At 45.7% G+C, this 22,122-nt stretch overlaps 1 protein-coding gene and 1 long non-coding RNA gene across 2 annotated transcripts; both read left to right on the forward strand.

Annotated features, from left to right (window-relative positions):
• The first annotated feature begins 1,471 nt into the window (after nucleotides 1–1,471).
• Nucleotides 1,472–9,723, forward strand: LOC124273999 (ATP-binding cassette sub-family C member 3-like). The gene is made up of 5 exons (XM_046709332.1): nucleotides 1,472–1,562; nucleotides 6,897–7,076; nucleotides 8,626–8,751; nucleotides 9,368–9,558; nucleotides 9,696–9,723. The coding sequence occupies exons 1-5, from the start codon at nucleotides 1,521–1,523 to the stop codon at nucleotides 9,721–9,723; spliced, it is 567 nt and encodes a 188-aa protein (XP_046565288.1). The 5' UTR covers nucleotides 1,472–1,520.
• A 1,758-nt stretch (nucleotides 9,724–11,481) lies between these two features.
• On the forward strand, nucleotides 11,482–12,433 carry LOC124274036. The gene is made up of 3 exons (XR_006897827.1): nucleotides 11,482–11,606; nucleotides 12,027–12,088; nucleotides 12,402–12,433. It is a non-coding gene; the product is annotated as an uncharacterized LOC124274036 (long non-coding RNA).
• Nucleotides 12,434–22,122: the final 9,689 nt, after the last annotated feature.

A 22,122-nucleotide genomic window follows, 5' to 3' on the forward strand; every position in this document is an offset into this window, starting at 1 on the left:
CGAGGACAAAGGGACAACGCATCGCTCTTTGTTCACCACTGAAACTTGTAAGCTCTCGAAAGAAGCACCTCGCGAGATTTGCGTAAGGCGTAACTGATGCTGGAAGCGCAAGAGCGAGTGCAGCTTTATAAGGAGTGTTAGCTCGCGTAATACTGCTTTCTTTGTCAGGCTCTTTTGGTGATAAGAATAATGAGAGCACATGAACGATGATTTCAAACGAATTGAAATGTGTGAAAATGAAATTACATGAACCAAGTAAATCACATGATGGAAACATATGCATACTATGTACCCCTGAAATCCGTTATGATACATAGAGAATCTCACCCTCGTGTCTACTGATATCATTATATCAACACGAGTTGATAAAGTTACAAATATCCGAGGTTTGCCTTATTTTTACCTTTATCAACGGAGTGTTGATATAATTGATAGCAGTAGACACGAGGGTGAGGTTCTGTTTATCATCAAAAATCATTCTTTATTAGTTTTCAATGAAAAATGTACATCTCTCAACACTGTACTACCATTAGACTTGCAGTGCAGATGTCATAGCACTGTGACGTCATCAAGTTGATGACGGCATAGCATTGTCAGGGCATTGTACAAAATCTACTGTCAAAACGATATCTCCTGAGATATCATATGATCTCACACAAGCGATATCTCCTGTGGAACACAGTTTTGGATGATAAATAAATATCTATGGTGTGTAAACATTTGCAAATTTGAACATTTACATGTGTTTCCTCACCTAAGTAAATTTACATGTTTCCAACCAAAGCAAAATTAGAACGAAATCGGAAATTTTTAGCACCCATTGAAATTCAAAGGAATGCATCAGAAATACTGTATGATCATGTATTTACTGGGGTATCTGTTACTACCTGCAGAGCTGGCAATCCGGTCAAAGCATACATGAACGAGGTATTTGTTCATACGAAAATGTACGATAAGCAAATGTTTCAAAGGTATAGATTTGTATGAAATATATGCCCGAAGTTACGAAATATTTGGAAACATACGATACTCCGGTCATAGCATGTATTTCCTACTGTATTTACGTTTATGTCAATGGTGTACTATCCGGCGTTTGGTCCTGTGCCATAGGCGGACCCAGGACTTTTAAAGGGGAGGGGGTTGGGGTCAGGGTGATCGAACCCTTCTCGGCTCCGCCAATGCAAAACATTAACTTCAATGTGGTCTTAAGTCATTTTCGGGGGGAGGGGGGGTGGGGGTGGTTGTTAATCCCCTGAACCCCCCTTCTGGTTCCGCCAATGTGTGCACAGTGCAGGCGGGGAGCAGTGATAATTCATTTTCGCTTCATTCAGCACGGAAAAACAAAACATTAATGTTCAGCCACGCAGCGCGTTCAAAGTAAGGGGACACGATATAGCTGTGTCGTCTTCAGATGGATGTGGACTTGCCCAAGAGTTGATTTATCAGCTGTAGATGGCAGAACTTGTGCATTGCATTTTATTTTGGATACGCTGATTAACACGGATTAAGGAAACGTCATAATGGCTAACGGTTTCGAAGACTTTTGTGGAGGAACATTTTGGGTGAGTAAAATGAAAGATTAATATTCCTAATGCTTTGTTGACATATACGCCAATGCAATAATTACATCGAATATATACAATCGTATACCTGATGAGAAGTTTATTTAATTGGGGACAACGTTTTATCACTTATTTGGTATTTATGTAATTGACATGGTTTAATGATTTGATGGGTCAACTGTTCGTAATTTGATATTTGTGTCCTCACCAACGAGTTTATAAATACATTGTCTCATAATTAGTGAGTGAGTATGGTTTTACGCCGCTTTTAGCGATATTCCAGCAACATCACGGCAGGGGACACCAGAAATGGGCTTCACACATTGTACCCAAGTTGGGAATCGAACCAGGGCATTGGGCATGGCGAGTGAACGCTTTAAACACTAGGCTACCCGAACGCCCCTCATGACTAGCGAACGCTTTGACAACTAGGCAAGCACCTTATAAACTTAAACCTGATTTATTATAAGTATGTAATAATACCGCTCAACCTTTCAAAGAAATATTCAGAAAGCCTCATTCAGTTATGAAACATTTGGAATGAATAGGGTTTTTATGGTTGAGCAGTTTGCTTAGACGGAGCTAAGCGATAATTGGATTCATACATTGTCGCATTGCAGGGGGTCGTTCCTGGGCCTTTAATGTGATGAGGGAACTATAAGACCACCAGACTTTCCCATCGCCCCTTTATCGGTCAACTTTGGAAATATACTGAACCGCAAAAGAAACGCAAGTTGATGTAGAAATGTCAATATTTCTGAATCTATGGAACAAACAATCTTAACACTACGAAAAAACAACAGACAAGTGATTGTTGAAGAAATGAGTCGTGACCTCTGGTGAAAACAACACTCAAGTTTACTGTAAAAGCATATGTTATCACTTCACCCTCACACACCAAAAATGTCACGAAACAGTGTGTCAATCAGGGGCGCGTGTGACCACCACTGGTTGCAATGCAGGCAGCACAACGACGTCTCATCGAGTCAACAAGTGTCTGAAAGAAGGCTTGGGGAATTTGATTCCATTCCCTGACCAATCTGGCTTCCAAATCTCTAAGGTTTTGAGGTTGAGCAGCTATCTGTATCCGTCTACCAATGACGTATCCGTATCCCCATACTATGAGACTCCCACCTCCCCAGTGGTCAGCTTCCACCACACAACAGTTGGCGTAACGTTCATTACGTCGACTCCATACACGTATCGGCCATCGGCGTGGGACAAGTTGAATCTGGACTCATCAGAAAACAACACTTGTGGCCATTGTTGACGTCGCCAACGCTGGTGTTGTCGCGCCCACTGTAAACGATTTTGGCGGTGACGTTGCGTCAGAATCGGTCAGACGTAAGGACGGCGACATCTGATCCCTGCTGCCCTCAGACGACGACGAACAGTGTCTGCAGAGATGTGACGTTGTGGCCCTTGAATGGTTGCAGCTGTCTGTGTTGCTCGCTGCTGTCGGTTACGCAGATGAGTAACCCGGATGTGACGATCTTGCGATGGCGTTGATACCCTGGGACGTCCTGAACGTGGTTAGTCTCGAACATTACCGGTTTGACGATACCTTGCGGATAGTCTTGTGATTGTTGTCACGTGACATCTGAAGTGCCTGGCCACTGCAGTTGGTGTGGATCCGGTCTGCAACATTCCAACGGCGATTCCTCGTTGCTGTTCAGTTAGACGTGGCATGTTTTCTCCGCGTTGTCACAGTCAATTTTGTGTTCTATGGTGTTTTTTGAATGACCTGCCTTATAAAGCTTCAAATTGGAGTGAAATGCACGCGTTTTTGTGTGAAACACAAAAACTTCATACTAAAAACACGAAAAACATGAAAATGATTGCGTTTGGGCGATATGGTTAAGAATAAGCGGCAACAACGGCAAAACCATCTTCGAATGCTTGGTTCTATAATGGTATACTTTTTTGTCCTAAAAGGAATGCAGTTGGAACGTATGTTTTGAAAATAGTAACTTGCGTTTCTTTTGCAGTTCAGTATATGTAGGAATTGTTATGCTTACGTTGAATCACCCCCTCTAATATATTAACGTTGTTTTGACTCACAAAATGGTAGTGAAGCCCATTTTATGGTGCCCCCCTCCGTAATATTGCTGGACTATTTCTAAAAGCGGCGTAAAACCATACTCACTCACACACAGAATGGTGATATACAACGAAATAATCGTCTCAGGAAGCACCAACTATCAACACAAAACAATGTAAGTTGAAAATTGAAACATGCTGGATCGGCGGGGTAGACTAGTGGTTATAGCTTTCAATCGTCACGCCGAAGACCCGGGATCGAATCCCCACATGGGTACAATGTGTGAACTCCATTTCTGGTGTCCCCCGCCGTGGTATTGCTGAAACACTGCTATAAGCGGAGTAAAACTAAACCCACTCACTCACTTAAACATGCCGAGCCTCGGGCAGATTATTGACGTCACAATGTTAACCAGAAGGTGCGGGTACACTGTAGTTCATTTTGATACCTTCTGTGGACGTCTGAGACCTCTTGAAAAGCCGGGTTCGATTCCCCACGTAGGGACACTGTTCTACTGTGCCATTACGATTGGAACAATGGGTTTTCACTTTTATTGGCACTGTGAAGCACAACATGTCGGAACTCTGCCATTAATGCTACTGATACTGGCCTAGTGGTTAACGCGTTCTCTCGTCACGCCGAAGACCCGTGTTCGATCCCCACAAGGGTACAATGTGTGAAGCCCATTGCTGGTGTCCCCGCAGTGATATTGCTGGATTATTGCTAAATGCGGCGTAAAACTAAACTCACTCATACTCCCAACTTGCTCTGTCCCGCTTGTGTAGGAGTTTTGGGGTAGTCTAGTGGTTAGAGCGTTTGCTCGTCACGCCGAAGACGCGAGTTCGATCCCCACATGGGTACAATGTGTGAAGCAATTTCTGGCGTCAACTCCTTGATATTGCTGTAATATTACTGAAGGCGGCGTAAAACCTTACTCCAAATTTAATCTGTCCCGCTGTGACAAAAATGGACCTCTGTTCAAAAGCTTTAGACAAGACTCTGTGGAAACCAGTTTGGCAAGTGCCCTCTGGGTGCCATGGTCAAATACCCAGGAACTTTGATGTTGTATAGGGGTAGGTATAGTCCCAAATGACGTCATCGAACACCTGGCTGACCTCATTTCACAGGGGGCAATGACCGCGCGCCCCATGGGAAACGGATCCAGCGTGACATCATAGCATCACACCATGACATCACGCCATTAGTTTTGACCAATCAGCATAGAGCAACTATCGAACTCACTCCGGTGTGACTCAGGCTGACTGGGGTCAATGACCGCGTACCCCGTTGGAAACGGATGACACATCATAGCATCACACCATGACATCACGCCATTAATTTGGACCAATCAGCGTAGAGAAACTATCGATCTCACTGGACCACTAACCACAAACTAGTTTCATCCGGTTTCAATTCTACCTCTGACAGTGAGTTGAGGTTATCACTAACTACATGTCTTTTCCTAAAATGTTTATATTTTCCATACTCAATAACCTTTTCTGTCGCCTGTGGAGAAAATCGGTTATATCTCAAATCTCAAAGCGTGCGCCGTTGAGGCATGGTGAAATAAACTCGCTGCCTCCACACTTCCCTCGTCTCACTCAGCCAAGGTGCAATATGATACCTCCTCAAGTTGTATTCAAAATCGTTGGTCTAACATTAGCCTGTCTCACAGTACCTGAACCATATTATTTCCCTACAGCCTAGCCCTCCCTGCAGTGCTAAGGCTCTAAATGAAGTCTAGATTTTCCCCCAGGTCTTCCGGGACTCCTTTTCAATTTAAATAGGTTACTATCAAAATTATATATTCAGAGACTAAACATTAGTCTAGTCTAACATGTGCGCATACATGTGTAAAATAAATTATACGGGTTCAGTTCAAGGTTTTTTTAACACATTTGTTAAATGCAATCATTGCCATATGAAATTGGTTTGAGTTTGTCTTGACCATCACCAAAACAACCCAACTAAATAGAATTTCAAATGTATTCCTGCTGTGGCCGGTGGAGGGGAGTTTCTTTAGACAGTTAGCCTGGAGATTTCTTGCGAGTGTCAACACCCTACGTTAATATGGTGGAATTAGCAGCCCATGAATTACTCCCTACTCTCAAACTAAATAGTATGATTTTGTATTGAATTAATGCATCATGATAAGACAATACTTGATGTATTTTAAAACCAAAAACATCCATAAATAAAATGCTTCATGCTCGTTAGAATCAACACTAGCTAGGGCGTGTCAGCTTTGACTGTAGAAATGTGCGTTCTCGTCATGGAGATTGTACGTGCGCTTCCCAACATATTTAGGAATGCAACTTTCATGGAATTCATCTAAAATTCCATCAGGAATGGGGTGTAATTGTATAGTGTTAGCATGAAAGAGTAATCATAAATGTATAAATGGCAACGCACTGGTGTATATTATTATTTTATGGGTATTTATATAGCACTATAGTCCATCCCGCATGCATGCTCAAAGCGCTGGTAAATTTTTCCTTGGATGTCAATCACAGCCATGTTACCATTCTCAACTGCCCGGGGAGTGTCTTGCTGCCACTAGGCACACCAAGTTAATGTGGTTTTCCCACGTTACATGAGTGTGGTGTTAAACAACAAACAGAAAGAGTGAGTACTGCTGAGTCGGCGTTTAATAACAGCAAACACTACCAATGTTACACATTACTAATAACAGCAAACACTACCAATGTTACACATTACTAATAACAGCAAACACTAACAATGTTACACATTACTAATAACAGCAAACACTACCAATGTTACACATTACTAATAACAGTAAACACTATCAATGTTACACATTACTAATACCAGTAAACACTATCAATGTTACACATTACTAATAACAGCAAACACTACCAATGTTACACATTACTAATAACAGCAAACACTACCAATGTTACACATTACAAATAACAGCAAACACTACCAATGTTACACATTACTAATAACAGCAAACACTATCAATGTTACACATTACTAATAACAGCAAACACTATCAATGTTACACATTACTAATAGCAGCAAACACTATCAATGTTACACATTACTAATAACAGCAAACACTATCAATGTTACACATTACTAATAACAGCAAACACTATTAATTTTACACATTACTAATAACAGTAAACACTAACAATGTCACACATTACTAATAGCAGCAAACACTACCAATGTTACACATTACTAATAACAGCAAACACTTTCAATGTTACACATTACTAATAACAGCAAACACTATCAATATTGAACCAATGTCTGCCATGTTTCAGAACAACACGGAACTCTTACACAACTCCTGGCCAGAGCTGACGCCATGCTTCCGGTCTACAGTGCTAATTTGGGTGTCGGTGTTTTTCTTATGGGTGTCCGCTGTCTTCTATTTGCCCTACATAATCTCCCAGAAGACAAAGACCAGGCTCCCCATCTCGGTTCTCAACATTGTCAAAACTGTAAGTATAGTGACGGTCATAGTCTGTCTCACAGTCCCTGAACCACATTAGTTTCCCTACTGCCTCAACCTCCCTGTAATGTAGTCTGTCTCACAGTCCCTGAACCACATTATTTTCCCTACTGCCTCGCCCTCCCTGCAATGTAGTCTGTCTCACAGTCCCTGAACCACATTATTTTCCCTACTGCCTCGCCCTTCCCTGCAATGTAGTCTGTCTCACAGTCCCTTAACCACATTATTTGCCCTACTGCCTAGCCCTTCCCTGCAATGTAGTCTGTCTCACAGTCCCTGAACCACATTGTTTTCCCTACTGCCTAGCCCTCCCTGTAATGTAGTCTGTCTCATAGTCCCTGAACCACATTAGTTTCCCTACTGCCTAGCCCTCCCTGTAATGTAGTCTGTCTCATAGTCCCTGAACCACATTAGTTTCCCTACTGCCTCGCCCTCCCTGCAATGTAGTCTGTCTCCTGTTTCACAGTCGACCGCCTCCGTGGTGTAGTGGTTAGAGCGTCCGCCCGGATAGCGGAAGGTCGCGGGTTCGGTCCCCGACCGCGTCAAACCAAAAGACGTTAAAATATGGTACTTGTTGGTCCCTGCCTGGCGCTCGGCATTAATGGGTACAACAAGGACTGGTAGGCTCGGAGTCAGTATAATGTGTCTGAGTGGGGTATTCATGCTTCACTGCGGCATGGTATCTCAGTGGGCTAGCACTATAAAACCAGCTTCAGTCTGGGCTAGTACAAGCAGCCGCACATACACACACACGCATGCACGTCGTCATATGAGCGAAATAATCTCAAGCACGACGTAAAACCCAATTTCACCCTTTCAGGGTATACGTTACGATAACTCTCCACTATGCCCTGGATGCATCCACGGCTTGGGGCGATGATTTTATTACCTCCCTTGGCTGGCTTTTTATCCAATTAGGTGCCTACGCTGGGAAGCTGAGCGTACCAATCACAACACACTTTCGCTTCTTAAATTATCTAACCGTTTAAACTTGGCAACACAGTTGATGCAGAGGTACTCTGAAATAAGTAGAAGGAGTTCTTTCATATATTTTTTTAAAGTTTCAGATCTCTGAATTTGTCTTTATTATTTCCCCTAACATCTGAGTGGCACTGCGAACAAACCATCGCGATTACGACCGCTATCTTTGTTGACACTAGCAAGCTCGGTTGTAACGGCGGCTTAGCTGATTGGCTACTGTGAGAAAGCGGAGTCAGCCAAGGGAGGTAATAAAATCATCACCCCCCCAAGCCGTGGATGCATCCAGGGTATAGTGGAGAGGGATCGTAACGTATACCCTGGAAATTATCGAGGATGGGGAGAGTGATCGTAATGTATACCCTGGAGATTATCGAGGATGGAGAGAGTGATCGTAACGTATACCCTGGAGATAATCGAGGATGGGGAGAGTGATCGTAACGTTTACACTGGAGATTATCGAGGATGGGGAGAGTGATCGTAACGTATGCCCTGGAGATTATCGAGGATGATAACTAAGCGGCTTAGAACAATTCTCACTCACTCACTCTCTGTTACAGTTTAGCAGCGGCATACTCTGTTTCCTGTCACTCGTCAACATTCTCCACCTGGTGGCCACCCAGAACAACGGGAACACAGTTTCACAGGCTGAATATCTAGGCTTCACTCTGCAGTTTATCACATACGTAAGTTTCTGTTATACTTTAAATAAATACTTCTACATCTTATTCAGCTAGATTTGATTGCCCACTTTAGGAGTTCAGGTAGAACTGTTTCCATCAACCTGTGCTTGTACCAGTCGACTACCGAGGCATGTTTCTGGTTGTTTCGGGCGATGCTCACAATATCCATCACTGATTTGTATGATCCAGACAGAAGAATTTGCAGGCTATAGTCATATTGCTTGGCTATTGCAGAATGAGGGTGTCAAACATCAGACAAGCTATCTCTTTTTAAAAATAAATATTGATATGAGTTTAGATAAAGTTAATATAACACGTAAAATATATTTCATAATTTTATTCTAAATGTCAGCATCTAGAAATTCTCAGTTATCTATAACGAGGCGTACATGTCCTTGAGATCAAAGCGTTCACTCGTAATGTGTAAGGCTCGGGTTCAATTCCGAAGATGAGTACGACTCTCAAAGCCCTTGAATCTCCCGCAACGAAAGATTGGAAAATTGCTACAAGCGTTGGGAGCCAGTTCATGCAACCCTTGCACAAATATTGCATAAAATTATATCACTCATGACAAATCTCCACAAACCTCCCGATGTTAATCCGTTCACTCTATTTTCAGCTGCTGACGATCGTTATCATGCAGATAGATCGACTGAGAGGGGTATATACGTCTGGTATATTGTTCGTGTTCTGGACACTGGAAGTGATGACTGCTGTTATACCATTTTATACTTACATAATACAAAAGGTTAGTTCCCTTCCCATGATGGTTGGCATTATGGTTAAAGTGTTTGTCCGAGACATCGAATGGTCAGGTTCGAATCCCCTAATCATCAGGTGTTGGGCTCATATTTGGTTTTCCTCATGTAATATTGCTGGATTGTTCCAAAAAGCGCGTAAAACAATACACAAATGTGTATTGGTTTTCATACCCCTTTCTTTGTCAGTGGCAAGTACCTTTCATCACAAGTCTAATCGATATAGCATTTGCTCAGAGAGCGAAAGGTCTTGGGTTCGATCCCCGATCACGTCATACAAGATACGTTCAAGTATCGGGCGGTAGGGTAGCCTAGCGGTTAAAGCGTTCGTTCGTCACGTCGAAGACCCGGATTCGTTTCACCACATGGGTATAATGTATAAAGCCCATTTCTGGTGTCCCCCGCCGTGTTCTTGCTGGAATATTGCTAAAAAGCGGCGTGAAACCCAATTCAATCACTCACTCACGTTAAATGATGGTTCGCCATTCTTTACTGAGATTAGTGAAAGGTCATGTCTGCTGTCCGAAACTGTCGGTAAACGTCCGAAATAGTGATTAGTATATTGTCCTCTATTTCACCATAACGTTTATATATCCAAGAAAACCCATGCAGGTCTAGAAAATGTGGTTAGTCTAAAATACCAAAATGACGAAAATCTGTTTTAAAGCATATTTTATGGTAATATTTAGAAACCGATGTTCTGTGTAGTGTATGTTCCTTTCCGCTGTACCGTGTCCTCTATCTGACAAGGCCAGCATTGCACCACAATTCGTATGGCTTCTTATAAGTCGGTAATGTCTTTAAAAACGTCGATGCAAATGTAAGCCAACCTTCCATGCATACTGGACAAAGATTTGCATAGACAACAAACATGAATGGGTCAAGCCTATTTAGGGTTTAGTATTTTAGTTCAGATTGATGCTTTGTAGTGGAAGTATCCAAATAGAGAATCACGATACCTACATTTTAGGTCAGTTACACACGAATTATTTAGACAGTATAAGTATAACGATTAAATCCTCCCATCACCAGTGTCCAGTTAGTTATATAAGTATAACGATTATATCCTCACGTCACCAGTGTCCAGTTAGTTATATAAGTATAACGATTATATCCTCACATCACCAGTGTCCAGTTAGTTATATAAGTATAACGATTATATCCTCACGTCACCAGTGTCCAGTTAGTTATATAAGTATAACGATTATATCCTCACATCACCAGTGTCCAGTTAGTTATATAAATCTGTAGCTACTTGAACAGTAGACCATATTTTAAGTACTTTATCTCCCTATTGAAGTCAGGGTCACCCAGCACGCGTGTAAATATGAACCAGGTGTTAATCGGCATGAGTATCCTCATGCATATGCATAAGCAGATCATATTTGTGTCTCCGCATGTTTGGTACCGGGTGACTATGTTGTACAGACCCTAAAACGAATATTTTCAAGAAAGCCAGTGAGTCTCGAAAATGTGGCTAGTCTAAAATGCCAAAATGATGAAAATCTCCTTTTAAATATATTTTAAATTTTGTTTTCTGTAGTATATGTTCATTTTCGAGACTAATGTTTGTCTAGTGTCAGACCTCCATTTGAAACAGACCCGTGAAGATCCGGGATTGAATCGGTCTTCAGTAATCCATGCTTGTCGTAAGAGGCGACTAACGGGATCGGGTGGTCAGGCTCGCTGACTTGGTTGACACATGTCATCGTATGACACGTGTAGATCGACGCTCATGTTATCGATCACTGGATTGTCTTTTCCAGACTTGATTATTTACAAACCGCCGCTATATAGCTGGAATATTGCTGAGTGCGGTGTTAAACAACGAACCAACCTACCAATCATTTGAAAAACCTGAAAACGATTTGTGTTGATTTTATGACCGTTTCAAACGATTTATTGTCAAAACTAATTTCGTGATATTTTTGCACATGTTTATTTCAATCGTTTATGGGTTTTTTCTTTCAGAAATACGACACCGACTTGTTAACGTTTGTAGTTTTTTATGTTAAATTTGGATTGCAAGTCTTCGAATTTATCCTGCAATGGATTTCGGATGTCCCGAAAGTTCGAGTGGGTTATGACGTCATTGGAAACGTGAGTAGATGATGATGGTCGTTGAGAAGCAGTCTGTATTTTAGTTATAGCGTCTGGGCAAGGATTTTCACCGTTTCAATTCTAAAGTAAATTTGGAATGACTGGGAGCTTGAAATTAAAGTTTGTAGACTTTTCGGTTTATCATTTTGTAATTTAGGAAAATGTTATGTCCGTTTCTTACATTGAAATGCAAACCTCATAAACTATGTAGTTCTTTTGTTTTAGTTTTCACTCAAAGTTTCGTTTTGTTACGGTGGGGTAACACTGTGGTTCAAGCCTTTGCTCGTCACGATTCTCCACATATGTACAATGTGTGAAGCCCATTTGTGGTGTCCCCCGCCGTGATATTGCTGGAATATTGCTATAAGCGGTTTAAAACCATACTCACTCACTAAAGCTTCGTTTTCTGTCTGATTTCAGCGACCATGTCCTGAAGTTACAGCCTCGTTTCCCTCCAGATTTGTGTACTGGTGGATCACAAAGTAATGGCCAGGGGCAGTAGGTTAACGGTTTTACCAGTCCAGTTTTATGGACGAGACATGGTATTTTGTTCACGATTTACAAAGCAAGCAGCTGTAATTTGATATCCCGTAGTCCCAGACGGATGCGGTGCGGTGAGGTAGCCTTATGGTTAAAGGGTTTCTGATTTCTGGTGTTGCCCGCCATGATATTGCTGGAATATCGCTAAAAGCTGCGTAAAACCATACTTACTCACTCACTCAATATGCTAAAACCGTGATATAATTAATGTTCAAACTCTCTCAATCGCTCACTCACCTCACTCACTAACTCCAGGCTGGTCGTCACTGGCTACAAACGAGGAATAGTAGAGGAAGATCTTTGGGACCTCAACCCACGTGATCAGAGCCAGACTTTGGTGCCACTCTTTGAGAAAGAATGGGCCGAAGAAGTGAAGAAAGTAAAGAGCAAAAAGTAAGTTTCTGCTGAATTAAAAACCAAAAAAACGAAGCAAAAAAAACCACACACTTAGATGATGTCACTCATATATTTTTTCAAACGAAAACCGTAAGTGTACTTCGTGGTTTTAAGACCTTTAACAACAAAATGGAATAGGCCTATATTCATAGATTTTACCATTCATGCTTATATTTTAGGTCAAGTAATAGTAAGTCTACCGGTGGTAAAATAGTAATATGGACCTCAACACAGTACCCGCCGTATTAAATGATGGGGGTTACAGGTGTCGCGCGTTAATGCACCCAGTTATGTCCTTAAGCTGTCAAGGTTGCTTCCCCTCGGCAGAGCAGTAAACTCTGATCAGGTCTTCAAGTCCAGAATCTCCTAGATAATTCTTTTAGTTGTGCCAGCATCGGGCTCATACTGGTGGCTTTCGCCTTATCAGTAAACGAGATTGCCTCCCACGTTGAGCATACACGCCGTGCTATAACTCGAATATCAAAAGTAACTCACTCGGGCACTCTCTTATTGTTCGCCCAAATACTCAGGTTACCTCGATTATGAACACATTAATACTGCAATTTATGAATATGAGCTCATTAGCCACTGACAGTCTCGGAGGAAAAGGCTCCTGGCAATCTTTGTAGGTCGTAAATGGTGACGGGGGCGGTGGGATAGCCTAGTGGTTAAAGCGTTCGCTCGTCACGTCGAAGACCCGGAGTAGTATATACAATGATTGTCCGAGATCAAGTCCAACAAAAGCTTCTGTAAAGCTTTATTTCACAAATAAAGCTTTTGTCAGGCCCTTAGATCTCGCCGCCATTGTATATACTACTTTTGAATCCCCAGTTAACTTCCCGGCCACACGTGACACTATTGTGTCACTATGACCGCGATCCTGATCACGTGATGCTATGTCGTGTTGACCTCGAGGAAACAGTTTAATGCGAGCTGGTTATAGGATACTATTGGGATTACTTGGTAAGTGTTAAATAGTTTGCTTGGGGGGTAACATTGTGCCGTACGGTATGACTAATAATTCCTCTCTGACGAAACCTCTCCCTGGCCCATCTTTCAAGTAGCACAAGTTCGGCTCGTCAGCTTTCATGTCCACTTTATCTATGTTGTAAGTTTTGACTGACCATATCGGATCGGTGGCTCGTTTCCGAGTGTCCCCTTCGTGTTCCCCCCGCTGGTAGAGGTACCTCACGAGGGCCCTATCGGGTATCTGTTTCTCCTTCCCACGTGATGGTGCAGCCGACTCAGCCACCACTGATTTCAGTTTGATAGCGTCGGCTGGTTTCTTGCCGAGTGGTTTCGTGGTTGATGGCCGACACCACCTGAGGTAGTCGCGCTACCCATTCCGTCGATCGTTTCCACGGGTTGGCCATCTCTCTCGCATACTGGTGCCCGAATAAGCGCTCAGCCAAAGTCCGATTGAATCTCTAAACTATGGCTTGGCTGCGATGGGCTCCGGCCGCGCCACGCCTGACCTTGGTATCGTGTTTGTCTAGCAGTTGTGACACGGCACTCATGAACTCCCGCCCGGGGTCGACTTGCAGCTCTGTTGGCCACGTCAGCCGACTGCGCTTGTATATGCGTTCAAATCCGCGGGCTACCTGGGCCGAGTCTTTCGCACTCAACGGTTCGGCTTCCTTGTAGTGACTGGCCACGATGATTAGGGCATACTTGTGCCTCTTGTCGTGGGGTAGGAACAGGAGGTCGGCCTGGTGGGCGCTATTGGGTACGGTAATGACGAACTTTCTTCGAGGCACGTAGCGTGGTGCCGGTAAATAGATCTGCCACAGGGCTTGTTTTTCAAACCATGCTTTGGCCTCGTCCGGGGGTACTCGTGCCATTTTGGCCAGCTTATGTACAGCGCTAGCTCCTTTCCAGTACCCACGCGGGCTGTAGTAAATAGCCTCAAACTTTCTCTGGTTCCGTGACATCGTATATATACACCTATGTTCTTGGTTCAATTTTCTCATGCCCGTACGCGTACGTGTTGATACCGTCGATGGCTATCCAACGCTTCATGTCCATCAGCGACAGGGACGTCTTGTTTATCGTCAGTCCGTATATCCTGTGCCCGTCGCTTCTCAGTGTGTTCATTTGATGCCTGAAGGTGCGGGTCTTGAGCAGGGCTTCCTTGAATCTGGCGTGTTTGATGTGTTGTTTCACCACGTACTTCTTAACGCCCTTTGCCTTTCGGATCTCACCATTGTCGGCCTTCAGGATGGAGTACATCTTGGGTCTCAAGCCTATGTACTCAGCTATGGGCATGCCGGCACACTCGTCCTTCATCTTGCCAAGCACTTTTTTATTTACTGTGATGTGTATGGCATGGTCCTTTGGGTAGTCGCTGGTGTCATACAAATCGAGGCGTTTCTTCATGTCCTCGTACACGTCCTCGGTTCGAATCTCCATCAGCAGGGAATCCGTGTCCGTGTACAGCACTTCACACCTGTCGCCGTACTGCTTCTTGAGCTCGTTGTTGCAAAGGTCGTACATCAGGTGTTTGGATAAATCGAGGATGCTCATCCCCACGTAAACAGGCTGGTTGAATTTGATGTGGCTTTTCTTCATGTGTAGGGCCACCAGGTCGTTGGTGAATATCTTGCTCCGGTTGAATGTCGGGCTGGCTATCAGTTTCCTGAGCTTGTCTTCCTCTTTCGACCGGACTAGCTTCAAGGTCACGCGTTTCCTCAGGTTCTCCCTCGTTTTACCGAACACCGAGTTGTTCATGAGCTTGTAGAGGTTTTTCTCAAAATCACTGGTGGCCAGGTTTCGCAGGTCCGCGTTCATTCTGATGTAGGGCTCCATCCAGGGGCTTTGGTCGAACGCGAGCACACTGTGTATTTTGGTCAGCCTCATACCCAACGACAGGTACAGCTGTAGGTTGCGATAGTGAACGATGTACTTGGTCTTATTCATTAAGTTGGGCACGAGTTTTTCAACGTCTGCCACCCGCCCACCCAGCAAGTTATGTTGGTACTCGGACATCCAGTCTGGGTTAACCCTCATACGTTTGGGGGCCAGGGGGTAGCTGTTGTGCGATGTGTGCAATGCCTTGGGGTATTCCAAGTCCACTTCGAGGATATAGCCTTTGTTCTAATCCGGCGCGATGCTCATAACATCGATCTCGTGCGATGCCCATTCGAATCCCCCTGTGGGTAGATACTGGCTCATGGCCCAGCCGTACAGGTTGTTGGCATCGAGGTAGGGGATGTGATTGGTTGGCTTGCTCGAGTCGTAGCCCTTCACGTATTGATTATTGGCTTTCGCGTAGCATTTGGCAGCCATGGAGATCCCACCTCGCAAGCCTTTCTCAATGAACAAGTGCATGTCATAATCAGTAAGCAATTCCAGCTTAACTCCGGTTTTCTTCAGCAAGGCATCCCAAGATAGGTCTGGACTGGTGTAGTACCATGCGGGGTCGAGTTGATACTGCTTAAAACACGTCCTCCTAAACGTCTCGAACACGTCGGCTAGCAGGAGTACATCTGTTCTCAAGTAAAGGTCGTGGTAGTCACCCAGATTCTTACAGCCCAGTTTATTCCATACGTTAATCGCGTGCGAGTAATCGTCGGGGTACACGCCCTTCCTCATCAGCAGGAGTCGAGTCTCGGCGTCGGTGTATCGGTCGGTGATGGGGAAGGTATCGTTGGCCTTGACCAGACTGTCGAGTGACGACAGGAGGAACTGAACCGAGTCGATGAACCTCAGACCATTCAAGCTGAAGGAGATGTATCTCTCCATGTTGTTGGGGATGCACGTCAGGTTGCCATCGACTTTCGCGATGGCCTGCATGATCAAGTGAGAAACGTACCCACTCAAGTTGTTGAAGACCACGGGGATGTTTATTGTCTTGGGGTTGATTCTGAGCTTGAGGTTGCACGCGTTGTGAGTGGCGCCTCTATACTTACCGGTGACATGGCAGTGATCTCTCGCCGGATTGCCATTCAGCGGGCCATCACCGCCGTTCAGCGGTTTATCACACACATGGCAGTGAGTGCTGCAGCCGTGAGCTAGCCGGTCGGCTTGAGTCATACGCATGGGAGCGACTGTTGACAGGGCATTCCTGATAGTTTTCTCTTCCTCCTGCAAACACTTTAGAAACGTTTCAGCCGCGTCGGGACCCCTGTACGCTACACCTCCATACTAAGGAGGCGCATACATTCGTTTATGTAGGCCTTTTTCTTCTCGTCGATAAGCTGGTGCCTGACTACGTTTGCCCCGTGGCCTTTACATAAACAGTAGTGGCATTTCACTCCAATACCGCACATGGAACACGTGTAGTTTATGAAACAACTCCTATGAAAACAGCAGTACCCCTCCATCCTACATTTCCTACCGCAGGTCTCGGTCTTCCCCCCTAAGTATGTACTGGCATCGGTACGGGGCAGGTCTCATCTTTGGTATACTAATATGAGTACTTAGTCTAATTGTTTTACAACCAACGCAGTCGCTGCTAGACCCAGCATGATGAAGGCCAGTTCCCGGTCCTTTTGCCTCGGGGATGATGTGTAGTACTGAGTGAGTGTGGGCTTATGGAGTGGTTCTAGCTGTTTACCGGTTAGCAGGTATAATTCTCTCGCTGCGTCATCAACGTTCTCAAATGTTTTAACGGCATGGTTCTCACGCTGGAGTTGTTCGTTAATGTAATCGATCCTCTGTATACGTTTCTTCGCATACTCGGCTTGCGCGGCTTGTAGTTTCTCCACGGCTATGTCGTGACGTTTGCGTTCAGCCTGTATCTCGGCCGCGTTTGACTCGCGTAGTTTCGAGAAGAGGAAATTACTCCCGGGAAAATTCCAGGGCGTTTACTAACGCTCCGCCAACCGTCATGGCGATCGTAGCCATCCTATATATAGTTCCATTTACTTCAAAATATTTTCCGGTATGATCCCTTGTTTTACGAGGATGTCCTTGGTGGCCATCGCCATACCCAGGTTCATTATGAGCATACCCATATCCTGCAGGTTGAAATCTAGCTTGATAGTCGGTTGTTTAACCACCATTTTGGTCAACCGAGCATACCCTACGGCTAGACTGGCGACCACAGTGGCGTGGTATGCATCGTTGACGAACGTTTTCCCCTCAGACATTATGTATATGATATAAAAATATATATTTATAACATGATATGTGGGTTGACCTCTAATTGTGGTTGTGGTGCTGGGGTCGGTTGTTTATTATATAACAATAATGAGAGAGCCGCGGCAGCAGTCGCGCCTGCAATCCACAGGAGTGGCGTGTAGTTACTCTTGTGATTGGTTGAACCACCTTTTCTACCAGCGGCGACTCTGTTAGGGTTCTTCTTCCTGGTGACTGCCTCCTGGGGAGGGAAACCCTCCCGGCGTGGATTCTCCTCCAAACCCTCCCGGGGGGTATCCTTCGTTGGATTCATTTCATTTCAAGGCCAGGTACGATAGCATGTCTCTCTTTTGTGTTATCTCTCGATTAGCGCTGCAGTCGTTCAGGATAAACAGCGTCGACTCCCCCTTGAATTTGTTGTGATAAGCTTTCAGCCAGTCCTGCAGACGTGTTCCCGGGTCGACTCTGTGTACGCCCGGTTCCGTCATCACCCAAGGTCTTTCCGTGTACGTTCTATTCATGTGCAGAATAGGGCACATGATAACGATGTTATCGAAGGTATCCCGGTAGTACCCCTCCAGCATATCCAACACGAAAACGGTCTTCCCACAGCCCGTCTGCCCCCACACTATGGCGCAGTGCGGGTCGCGGGGTAGATCAATAGAAGGCTTGCCGCCATCAGTAGATGGCTTGCCGACAGGCAGTGGCTTGCCGACAGGCAGTGGCTTGCCGCCATCAGTAGATGGTCGGCGACCATCAGTAGATGGCTTGCACGAATCTCCCATTCTCTATATTAAGTTGCGCATCCATAATCACGTACAGATATAATTTCAACTTGCCCACGGGTTGAGCCTTCTTGGTAATCTGGATTTTTATCCCCTCGCTGCCGTTGTCGATGCGGCAACCGCTGCAATGCAATTTATCATCATCCGTGGATCGCATGTCCAACCAAAGCGCGTACTTGGCGGTCAGGTATTCACCGATCTGCACAGAGGATAGGTCCAGGTCCTTGATCACATGTTGGTGCCGGGTCGGTAGTTTTGTTATCTCATCCCACTGCTGGTGTGCCCTCATACCGGCGCTGAACAGCTGGTTGGGCACGCCCTAGATGGTCACTTCCACCTTTTCAATTGGTTGAAAAACTTCTCGCTGTCCCTTCGGAACGGCGCATAATCCTCCACGGGGACGATCAGGATGCCTTTCATCGATCGCGCCAGCACGTTTAGGTTGATATTCCACAGCATGTCGCTCTTATCCCGTACGATTGCTCTATGCCTCAGAATGCGGTCGTACAGGATGGCCACCTTCCCCAAGTACTGGTTTCGAACCTGCCTTGCCAGCTCCGGGCTAGTGACCATGTCGGACTCCAGAGAGCTGTTGTCTATGGTGTAACTGGCGTCACCGTTCGACGTACGCACGACTTTGCTGTAGTCTTTAAATGTGAGCTCGTATTCAAGCCTATCTCCCAGCGCGGCCTGGTAAAATGACGCGTGTCCCGTGAGCAACTCGAAGTCGAGCGGCATGCAGAACCTGTTCCCGTACGCTTGGGCTATGGCCTTTTCACCGTCTGAGATCTTACCTAGCTGGTCTTGCGTGAAGCCATACCCCACGCGCAACCGAGTCGATTTGCTGATACCTTGGTACACGTCATTGACACGTTCTCCCTCGCTTTTCCAGAGGTCCCCGTAGCAGTGAAATACGTCGCTGTCGTCGATGCTCAGCACCTCGTTACCGCTGATCTTGATAGTGGTTTTCTTGATGATGGCTCGGCCTATGTTCCGCCAGCTCGCGTTTGTCGTTGTCGGACGTCAACGTGAGGTTGAACGTCAGTCGAACCGTGCCTGGTACAATGAGCTCATTCTCACCCAGGTTGGGGAATCTAACCAGCAGCGTTTGGTTCTGGTCTATCTTGCTGGGATTGTTGGTGATGGTCACCGACTGGCGCACGGCTCTGACACCTAGAGGCTCTCTTGATCTTCGGAAAGGATCTAGTTTCCTACCATACATTGTTATATAGATAAAATATCAAAGTTTAATATAAATAATGGCTGAAGGCGGCCATGAGGAGATCCCGATGATTTTGGCGCTGGTGCGTATGATGGGGATTACGATGACACCTCATTCATGGGCGACACTGTTAGAAATGAACTTTTAAAATCAGCCGTCGACGAGTTGAAGTCAGATAGAAACTACATCGATCCATTGGGGCTAGACTATTCCAAGTTTACCATCGACAAGAAGGGCACGCTGCGATTGAAAGCTCATCCGGGGATTGATCTCATGAACAAACACACGAGAAAACCGCTTGCCTTGTCTACGCTAGGCAATCGCCCTGGTGGGAGGCAACTGATCCGTGATGAACTAGGCTTCATAGATTACGGTAGCGCACGGCCTAAGCTTCCAAGATCTGCAAAACATCAGGGTCGAACTCAGCGGTGAAGGTGATGCCAAAGAAACATCAGATAGTATCGAAAAAATATTGGCCACGTACCATGTCAAACCCTTGCCTGGTTTAGAATTTCCTGTTCGAGAACTGCGAGGCCTAGACGAAGCCTTGAAACGTGTACGAGGAGAACTCGTGAACAACATGGGGAAACTGAATGAAATCGATGAGCACATCGCCCACGAGAAAGTAAAACTCACCGAAACGGAAGACGAGTCTCTCAAAACCATCATCGAAAAACGATTGCGCAACTTGCAAGATGAGAGACGGACTCGGTTGGAATCCGCTTCCTTGAACCGTGAACAGCTTCGATCCCAGATCAGCCGCGTGCGTGAAACCATCGATCGAGTCCTGAATGAAGACACCACGCTAGCTGACAGGATCCAAATCCTCTTCTGAGAGCAAGAGATCATCATCGCAAGCATTCTGACTGCATTGGGCTTCATCATATCAACCCTGGTCATGTCGCTGACGCCTGCCGGCGGACTCGGGGGTGGTGGTACACCCACTGTGGATAAAAAAACATCTGAAATCCCTCGGGGAGGCCCTGGCTAAACTCGCTGGTAAGGCCGCCGAAGCCCTGCCCGGCATCCTGGGTAGCATCGTCTCGTGGTTACTTCGCACGCTGTCGAAAACAGTCACGTGGCTCGGTCAAAACCTGTGGGCAGCCGTCGTCGACATGGCAGGTCTGGTGTACGTAGCGGCTAAGGAATATTTAACCAAATGAGTCTGACAGCGATCCTGCCAAACAGCAGCGCTGTTTTACGGTCGATGTGCTGCTGATTGGCCGCCTGCTGTTGGGGCTGTGGGTGTGTGGGTTGAACCCTAGGCTATGGGGGTGGCGCCACTATACCCGTTTCACCGGTCGTGGGAGGTGGTACGTGGGTGACGTTGACATCGGGGTTGACGCCCAACTTTTGGTCTGCCGTGGCTACGACGATTTTGTTGTTGATTCTCAGTCGCAAGTCGCTCGGATCAATGTTTAGTCCCACGTCGAACACGTAGTTGACGCAGTACCCGTACCGATGATACCGGAACGCGTTTGATTCTGAGCGCCCAGCACGGCCCACACGTACGTTCGAATCGAGTCGTTCAAGCGTTTGATGCCGGCATTAGTAAACCCTCTCGACGTGTCCAGCATGAACTTTTTCAGTCATCCGCGGGCCCCTGCTCGAACCTCCAGACTCGGTAATCCTTGCTGTTGTCGAAAGCCATGTAACGGTCATCCCACTCGTTTGTTGTGATATGATCCGGCTTGTACCCCCATTCTTTCATCTTTTCGCTGGCTTCCACGAGGGGCATGTTGTGAATGATGTGGATACCCAACCTGTGGTTTGGGCCCGGCAAACGCCAATCCGTCTTCGGGTCTAGTTTGAATTCATTGCAAACCCGTTCGTAGGCCCGTCGATCGTACCGGTTGTTTACTGCGTCCCATGCTTTGTCCTGTGGGAGTGGAGCGCTGATCTCTTTGAGGATACGCCTGACCTGGTAGTACACTTCAAACGTGAACACAGACTGACTCAGCAGTCCCCACCGAGTGTCGGTCAATGTCAAGCCGCACCCCGTTGTAGCACACCACACGGTGAAGTTGAGTTGATTCTGCCAAAACTGCATCGGGTTGTTGAACCAGGCGTGGACTACCTTGACGTTAGTCACCGAAAATCTATACCTGTCAAATACATCTATAAACTGGGCGCCGAAATACAGCCCAGCAGGGACCATGATCTTCATGTGCGGGAAATCTATGTCCAGTTTAGGGTAAAACACTCCCGGAGGGTAAAACGCTCCTTATAAGCTGTTCGTCAGTGGCGCCCGCAACCAGATAACTGACGGTTACTACAGCGTGTGCTCGCTAGGCGACAAGGTCTTAGAACCCTTGGGAGCCGAACTCAAGATGAACCACTCAAACGGCACTGTGATGTTAATCAACAACGGAATAAACCTCTTGAGGCTCGGTCGGCCATTGGTGAGGACACTCGGTATGCCGCCTGACAAGATAAAACCCACAACTACCGTCACAGGCACGAAGTTACCCGACCTAGTACCGTACCGAGAGCT

The sequence above is a fragment of the Haliotis rubra genome, unplaced genomic scaffold, assembly GCF_003918875.1.
Source record: "Haliotis rubra isolate DU_JTF1 unplaced genomic scaffold, ASM391887v1 Scf187, whole genome shotgun sequence".
Classification (NCBI taxonomy): domain Eukaryota; kingdom Metazoa; phylum Mollusca; class Gastropoda; order Lepetellida; family Haliotidae; genus Haliotis; species Haliotis rubra.

Bases quoted from the DNA above. Each gene is read 5' to 3' on its own strand.
- LOC124273999 (XM_046709332.1), top strand. From the start codon at position 1,521: ATGGCTAACGGTTTCGAAGACTTTTGTGGAGGAACATTTTGG. The intron at 7,077-8,625 runs GTAAGTATAGTG...TCTCTGTTACAG, and splicing joins TTCTCAACATTGTCAAAACT to TTTAGCAGCGGCATACTCTG. The intron at 8,752-9,367 runs GTAAGTTTCTGT...CTCTATTTTCAG, and splicing joins CTCTGCAGTTTATCACATAC to CTGCTGACGATCGTTATCAT.